At 48.6% G+C, this 7,984-nt stretch overlaps 2 protein-coding genes across 3 annotated transcripts in view; both read left to right on the plus strand.

Moving 5' to 3' along the window:
* The first annotated feature begins 498 nt into the window (after positions 1–498).
* Positions 499–4,686, plus strand: RHNO1 (RAD9-HUS1-RAD1 interacting nuclear orphan 1). Of its 2 annotated transcripts, none has more exons than XM_011931054.1 (2): positions 499–871; positions 3,019–4,686. In XM_011931054.1, exons 1-2 carry the CDS (start codon positions 704–706, stop codon positions 3,571–3,573), a joined length of 723 nt encoding a protein of 240 aa, XP_011786444.1. In that variant the 5' UTR covers positions 499–703; the 3' UTR covers positions 3,574–4,686. The 2 variants fall into 2 exon arrangements, with proteins under 2 accessions (XP_011786444.1, XP_011786445.1); XM_011931055.1 differs by having other exon boundaries at positions 620–829.
* Positions 4,687–6,034: 1,348 nt separating this feature from the next.
* Positions 6,035–7,984, plus strand: part of LOC105503956 (tubby-related protein 3-like) — a 36,029-nt gene continuing 34,079 nt past the window's right edge. Inside the window, exon 1 of the mRNA XM_011931098.1 lies at positions 6,035–6,150. Coding sequence (XP_011786488.1) covers positions 6,110–6,150 — 41 coding nt within the window. The 5' untranslated portion in view covers positions 6,035–6,109. The remainder of the gene's footprint in view (positions 6,151–7,984) is intronic.

The raw sequence follows: 7,984 nt of genomic DNA on the forward strand, positions 1-7,984 counted from the left end.
TTTTTTTTTTTTTTTTTTTACCTCAGCCTGACACCATGTTTATCCTCAGTTCCTGCCATTTTTCTTTTCATACTCTGTGTCCAGATACATGGAGTTTATAATTCCCAGAATTCACAATACTGCTTCTCGTCTCTGTGCCTTTGTGTACACTCTTCCTCAGGTTGGAGTGCCCTCCTTGCTTTTTTGTTTCTCATATGCCTTTCATACCTAGGTCAGGTATCTTCCTTTCCAGAAAGCCTCCTTTGGAATGAATGGAACCATATCATATTCTCATACTGTGTTGTAAATGTCTGTTTCCCTTTGCTAGACTTTCAGCTCCTTGAAACAGGGATGATCTCTGTATCACTACAAATGCTTGGCACTCAGTAAATGATTGTTGAATAAATGGTTATTCATCTTTAAATTCCCAGCACCCAGCGTGACACTTAGCGCATACTCACTAAATGTTCGTCAGATGAATGTTGAATATGAATATTGTGTTTTGCTTGGTGGTGGTAGGTGTAGGAGGCTGTGCTCCCCACAGCCTTGAGGTTTATGGTAGAATTGGCTGGCAGAGGATCAGGAGGAGCTAGGGAATCATCTGAATTCTTTGTTCTCAGCTTTTGTTTCTTCTCTACAGGCATGGGTTGGAATTGGAGCCTATCGCCCAACCCGAAGGCTGACAGCATCATGTGGTTACTAACTGTTCCTCATTCACCGGTTGATGCCTCCCAGAAAAAAACGCCGCCAGCCTTCCCAGAAAGCCCAGCTGCTGTTCCACCATCAACCACTGGAGGGCCCCAAACACAGCTGTGCATCTACACAGCTTCCCATCACTCACACTCGACAGGTGCCCAGCAAGCCCATTGACCACAGCACCATCACTTCCTGGGTAGGCCCATGGGATTATTACTTTTTTTTTTTTTTTTTTTGAGACGGAGTCTTGCTCTGTCACCCAGGCTGAAGCACAGTGGTGCGATCTCGGCTCACTGCAAGCTCCGCCTCCCGGGTTCACGCCATTCTCCTGCCTCAGCCTCCCGAGTGGCTGGGACTACAGGCGCCCTCTACCACGCCCGGCTGATTTTTTGTATTTTTAGTAGAGACGGGGTTTCACTGTGTTAGCCAGGATGGTCTCGATCTCCTGACCTCGTGATCCGCCTGCCTCAGCCTCCCAAAGTGCTGGGATTACAGGCGTGAGCCACCACGCCCGGCCTACTTTGACTTTTACTCTGTTAGGTTTTCCAGAATGCTGACTCTTCTGCCCCTTGAACCAGGGCCTCCAAAGAATAAGATTCATGGGGGCAGGGGCAAGGAGTTAATGTATTCTTTCTGTCTGTGGCCAGCCATCTTCCCTGGTACATCTTCTTTTCTCAGTTCAAACTGAGGAATGGATTAGTGGGAACTGGGATCTTTCTCTTCCCCTATTTTCCTCTGAAAGAGTTCAGTGTAAAAGTTTTTTACCCATTAGCTGGGTAAGAATGCAAGATCAATGGCAGAACAAGTTAAATATGAAATTGTTCCCCAAACCTCATGTGAAAGATGAAGTATCTAGCTAGATACTCTGTTTATTGTTTAACAGATTGAGCCTTGAAAAATAAAAATCCCGTAACAATAGCATATGTCATATTTGGACCGCTTAAAAGCCATGGGAAGAGAGGCCAGGTGTAGTGGCTCATGTTTGTAATCCTAGCACTTTGGGAGGCCAAGACAGGAGGATTGCTTGAGCCCAGGAGTTCGAGACCAGCTAGGCACATGGCAAAACCCCATCTTGACTAAAAAATATTAATAGAAAAATTAGCTGGGCATGGTGGTGTGCATCTGTAGTCCCACCTACTTAGGAGGCTGAGGTGGGCAGATCTCTTGAGCCTAGAGGTCAAGGCTGTAGTGAGCCAAGATTTGCCACTGCACTCCAGCCTGGGCAACAGCGTGAGACCTTGTCTCAAAAAAAAAAATGAAAACAAACAAACAAACAAACAGAAGCCCTGGGAAGAGAATATAGCTACTATACAATGGGAAAGTAGTGTAGTAAAAGGGCCAGACAAAAACATAAGCTTGGCTTGGGAATATTTAATAAATGTAACTTATTCAGGACTGCTTGGAAGAACCATAATACCTGCTACAGGACTGTGGAAGAAACCTAAACATCAGAATCCTGTGGATGAGAATAGGAATGAACATTTATTGAATAGTCATTATATGCCAGGTCCTCTGCTAGTTCTCACACCCCCTGTGCTTGGAGTCGGCTTTTCATTATTTACTGAGGGCCTTCTTTGTTCCAGGCATTCTGCTAGGTACTGGGAATCAAGAACAAGACCGCTGGTCTCTACCCTCATGAAGTTTAAAGATGAGTTATATCTAGGGCAGTCATTGTGGCTCACGCCTGTAATCCCAGCACTTTGGGAGGCTGAGGCGGGTGGATCACTTGAGGCCAGGAGTTTGAGACCAGTCTGACCAACATGGTAAAAACCTGACTCTACTAAAAATACAAAAATTGGCTGGGTGCCGTGGCTCATGCCTGTAATCCCAGCACTTTGGGGGGCCAAGGCAGGTAGATCACCTGAGGTCAGGAGTTCAAGGTCAACCTGGTCAAAATGGTAAAATCCCGTCTCTACTAAAAATACAAAAAGTAGCTGGGCATGGTGGTGCGTGCCTGTAATCCCAGCTACACGGGAAGCTGAGGCAGGAGAATCGCTTACATCAGGGAGGCAGAAGTTGCAGTGAGCTGAGATTATGCCACTGCATTCCAGTCTAGATGTCGGATTGAGATTCCATCCCAGGGGGGAAAACAAGTTATATCCCTATGGTGTGATGCAGTGAAAGAGACATCATCCCCTTTCCTACACACGAGGAAGCTGAAGGCCAGAGAGATGGAATGATTTGCCCAAAGCATCCTGTTGTTATCCCATTAGACAGCTATTTTAGCTTTGTGTTCATTACTACATTAGACCCCAATTTAAGAGTCTGGTCATCAGATATAGTTTCCTCTGTTAGGTTAGTACTTAGTTAGGCTCACCTCACTTTTTTTTTTTTTTTTTTAAGGTATCACCTGATTTTGATACAACAGCAGGAAGCTTGTTCCCAGCCTACCGGAAACACCACCACCAAAACCGGGCGAGACATTCAAGTCGAAAATCTACCACCTCCAAGTTTCCACATCTAACTTTTGAGAGTCCGCAGTCTTCCAATTCAGAGACATTGGGGATCCCCTTAATCCGGGAGTGCCCCAGTGAATCAGAAAAGGATGTTTCCAGAAGACCCTTAGTTCCAGTGCTCAGTCCCCAAAGCTGTGGGGACATGTCAGCACAGGCACTTCAGAGCTTACCTTATGTGTTCATTCCACCTGATATCCAGACCCCAGAGTCATCGTCTGTGAAGGAAGAACTCATTCCCCGAGATCAGAAGGAAAACAGCCTTCCAAGCTGCTCTCTTCACACTGGCACTCCTAATAGCCCAGAGCCTGGACCTGTTCTGGTTGAAGACACCCCCGAAGACAAGTATGGAATAAAGGTCACGTGGAGGAGACGACAGCACCTGCTTGCTTACCTCAGGGAGAGAGGGAAGCTGAGCAGAAGCCAATTCCTTGTGAAAAGCTGACTACCATCAGCAGTCTCAATAGAAAAGACACATGTTTTTTGGAGTCATAAAGGAATTCAATTCCCAGGGTTTTTTTTGTTTGTTTATTTTGTTTTTTTTTTTTGAGATGTAATATCACTCTGTTGCCCAGGCTGGAGTGCAGTGGTATGATCTCATCTCACTGCAACCTCCACTTCCTGGGTTCAAGCAATGCTTCTGCCTCAGCCTCCGCAGTAGCTGGGATTACAGGCACCTGCCACCATGCCTGGCTAATTTTTTTGTACTTTTAGTAGAGATGAGGTTTCTCCATGTTGGCCAGGCTGGTCTCAAAATCCTGACCTCAAGTCATCTGCTGACCTGGACCTTCCAAAGTGCTGGGATTACAGGCGTGAGCCACCACACCCAGCTGAGATTTGTTTTCTAAGATACTTTGTGTCATGAACAGTTGAATTTAGTGTCATGAACTATTCACTTTATATTTTTCTTGTATTAACTGTTTAAATTTTTAAAATATCTTGTAGTAACTCTTTAAAATGTATGTAAGTAAATGGCTGCAGACAGTTTTTTTAGAGAATCCTGCTTCTGTCAGTAATACAGCAATATTACCCCATCCACTAAAGGTCTTTGTCTCCTTAACCACTACTCATTAACCCTTTAATCACCTCATTCAAACCAATTCATTCTGCATTTTTGAGTACCAGCTCTTGTCAGGCTCAGTGGCAGCTTCTATGACCTGATGGATGGAAAAAAATCAAACTCTGTGACTATGGTTGACTGCCACCTCTGCAACCTTGACTCATCTGCTGAAAAGGCAAGAAGAAGAAAGGGCAGCAAGCCCTGTTTTAGGGACTATATGAGATCAGGGAAGATAAAGGGGACATAGATGAGTTCTTTAGGATTGCCTATGTTTTGAGTTTTTGTTTCTAACTGAAGAAATCTGTCAATATTAAATAGGGTGGGAAAATGATTTCTTAGAGTAACTGTTCAACAGTGTATAAATAAATAAGGAAAGTTATCAATGAATATTACTTATTGTAATTAATGCAGAAGGACTTCCCCAGTCAACCAAATGTCTCAGATGGCCTTTTACTCAGATAAGTACATCTCATTAAACCCCATTCATCCAGCATTCATTCAGCTGGACCTACTGTGTCAGGTCCAGCCCCAACTAGATCAAGCAGGGATTACTCTGCATATTTTACAGATGGGAATTTGACGCAGAGAAGGAATCATGCACAGGGTCACACAGTGAGTGCAGGCTGACCCAGGCAGTGTAACGGTCCACTCAGCGTGTGCCTCCTAAAGTTCTAAACTTGTAGGTTCAAAACCAATGTGGAAACAATTTTGACCTTAGAATGCCATAAAGCCATTTGTGCAGAGACTTGTCAGGACTCGGGATGTTCTGTAGGGATTATGTGCATGTCGGTAGGGAGAAAGGGACTGACATTTGGCGACGGGATTTATTGGAGACAGAGTACACTTTTAGACAGGGGCTTTCACTGTGGGCTGTGGATGTTTGAGGAGGCCCACAGGCTGTAGAAAGGTAGATGGAAACTGAGTCTCCAGGACGGGCCCATGCCTGTAATCCCAGCACTGTGGGAGGCGAAGGCGGGTGGATCATTTGAGGTCAGGAGTTAAGAGACCAGTCTGGCCAACATGGTGAAACCCTATGTCTACTAAAAATACGAAAAATAGCCAGGCGGTAGTGGCCCGTGCCTGTTATCCCAGGTACTCAGAGGCTGAGGCAGGAGAATCGCCTGAGCCTGGGAGGCGGAGGTTGCGGTGAGCTGAGATTGGGCCACTGCACTGCAGTCTGGGCGAGACAGTGTGACCCTGTCTCAAAAAAAGAGAGTCTCTGGATTCCTTCGTGTGCTTTAGGGGAGTCTGTAGAGCAGGTCAAGGAATGACCTGCAAGCTTGGGCTGGAGTATGCGAAGCTTAAGGAGTTCTGTGCAGTTGAAGGTCAAGGCCAGCCTATAGAAGATGCGTTTCACTGGGAGTGACTGGCGGAGTGGAGAGGGTACCAGAGCGGGTCCACGAAGGCCTCTGGTATCAGGGCAGGGGCCAGAATGGGAAGCGACAGAGGTCTGTACATCCTCACAGGGCAGACCTAGGGAAGCGCTCTGGGTGGGCTCGGTAAAAATGGCGGGGGTGCGGGGAGCCGTTGCGTGCGTGGCGGTTGGTGGGATATGGGCGACTCCTCTGACAGGACTCGCCCGCTGGCCGCGCGGCGGACGAGGCCCGGGCAAAAACAAACTCTTGCCCTTCAGTCCCGGACCCGCGTGGCGCTCCAGACGACCAAGCCCTGACTGGCATCACCCCACCCCCGCGCAGGCGCGTTTAACTCCCGCTCGCCTCCCGCCCCTTAGCAACCCTCCCGCATCGTGGCCACGGCAGTAGCCAATGAGACAGAAGCCACGAGAACACGGACCAATCGGCGGCGGCGACGGTGTGGAACGCGGTTGCCAGGAGGCGGGACGCGGCGGCGTGCCAGCCGAGCCACTCTGGCGACCACAGAGAAGAGTGTGTACGTGGTGGGGGCTTCCTCGGCGGCGGGCATGGAGGCTTCGCGCTGCCGGCTCGGTCCCAGCGGCGACAGGTCAGACAGGGCCGTGGCAGGTCTCCTCCTGAGCGAGGCGGAGGGGCGAAGCGAGAAGGCGGAGGGCCTCTCTGGGAGCCCTGTGGGGAGAGGGCGGGAGTCGGGACTCGGCGACCCAAGCAGGGACTGGATTCGGCGGCGGGAGGCGAACCCCTCGCCCTACTCCGGTGTGGGGACCTTCTTCTCAAGTGGAGCGGCGGCCCTACAGCCCGCGCCATGGGCAGAGACCTTTGGTTCAGGTCCCTCCTCAGGAACTTTTGGAGTTTTCGTGTCGGGCTCCCTCGGCCCCTCTGGGCCTTGGGTTTCCCTGGGGGGAGACGCGCTGGCCCCGCTGTGCTCGCACTGCCCGGCCGTGTCTCAGCCGAGAGGGGACCCAGCCCCTCCCGGGAGGCGGTGCGGGTGATGTTTAGTGACTTGTTCTGACGCCGCTGCTTCGGACGGGTAACGCTGAATTCTGGAGCAGAGTCCGAGGAGCGGAAACGCGAAACTTCTTTTTCCTCTCTGCTTTCCAGTATTTGTCCCTGATTCGGGACGGTCTGAGTGATTTGCCAGTGGGCCACACCCCTTGTTTGGGCGCCTCTTTCTCTGCCAGAGGCAGAGTTTGGGAAAGAAAAAGGATCCAAAATCTCAGCGTGTCACTTTCTGGTTCGCTAGGTTAATGAGAAGTTAGTGGGGAGCCGTTTGAAATCCTTGGTTAGAAACGTTGGCGTCATCTGAGGATTTAAGTCCTACCCGCCAACTGTATACTCCGCTTTTTATTCCATTACCAAGACAAAGATTTGGGACCGGGCGCAGTGGAACACGCCTGTTATTCCCAGCACTTTGGGAGGCCAAGGCAGGAGGATCGCTTGGTCTCAGGAGTTCGAGACCAGCTTGGACAACATAGTGAGACCACATCTCTAAAAAAAAAAAAAAAAACTTTGGCCGGACACAGTGGCATGTGCCTGTCATTCCAGCGACTCGAGAGACTGAGGAGGGAGGATTCCTTAAGCTGGGGAGTTCCAAACTCCTGTGATGGGCCACTGAGCTTGCTAGCCTGGGCAACATAGCGAGATCCTGTCTCCTTAAAAAAAAAAAAAAAAAGATTTGGCTGGGCGCGGTGGCTCACGCCTGTAATCCCAGCACTTTGGGAGGCCGAGGTGGCCGGATCACGAAGTCAGGAGATCGAGACCGTCCTGGCTAACACGGTGAAACCCCGGCTCTACTAAAAATGCAAGAAAAATTGGCCGGGCATGGTGGTGCGCACCTGTAGTCCCAGCTACTCGGGAGGCTGAGGCAGGAGAATGGCGTGAACCCGGGAGGCAGAGCTTGCAGTGAGCAGAGATCGCGCCACTGCACTCCCGCTTGGGCGATGGAGCGAGACTCCGTCTCAAAAACAAACAAAAAAATAATTTGACGTGTAAGGATTTAGTTTGATATTTACACTAGTAGATATTTAAACAATTTTAAACCATTTTTAAAAATTGTCACAAAATTGTTGGGGGTAAAGAACACCTATTTTCCTTTTTCATCAAGTTCTATGGAGGTGATAGCTGCACTCTGAAATTTGTTCACTGTGCTTTTTTTTTTCCAAGTCGAGGAAGAAAACTACATTTGCAGGTGTAAGTGCTAGGGAAGATAAAGTTAGTATTCAGCATCTCTGGTTGAACTCAGAAAATATTTGTTCAGTTGTGGGTGCTCAGTTTTAATTCCATGAATTTAAAGTAGTAAATTTCGTGGGTACCAGATGTTTGATATGACTCAGGTTTTTGGGGGAAGAAAAAGGGGGAGGGTGGGGAATTGACTTTGAAATTGGAACCAGGAGGTTTTTCCCTCCTTTTTTTTTTTTTTTTTT

The sequence above is a fragment of the Colobus angolensis genome, unplaced genomic scaffold (genome assembly GCF_000951035.1).
Source record: "Colobus angolensis palliatus isolate OR3802 unplaced genomic scaffold, Cang.pa_1.0 Scaffold89, whole genome shotgun sequence".
NCBI lineage: Eukaryota > Metazoa > Chordata > Mammalia > Primates > Cercopithecidae > Colobus > Colobus angolensis.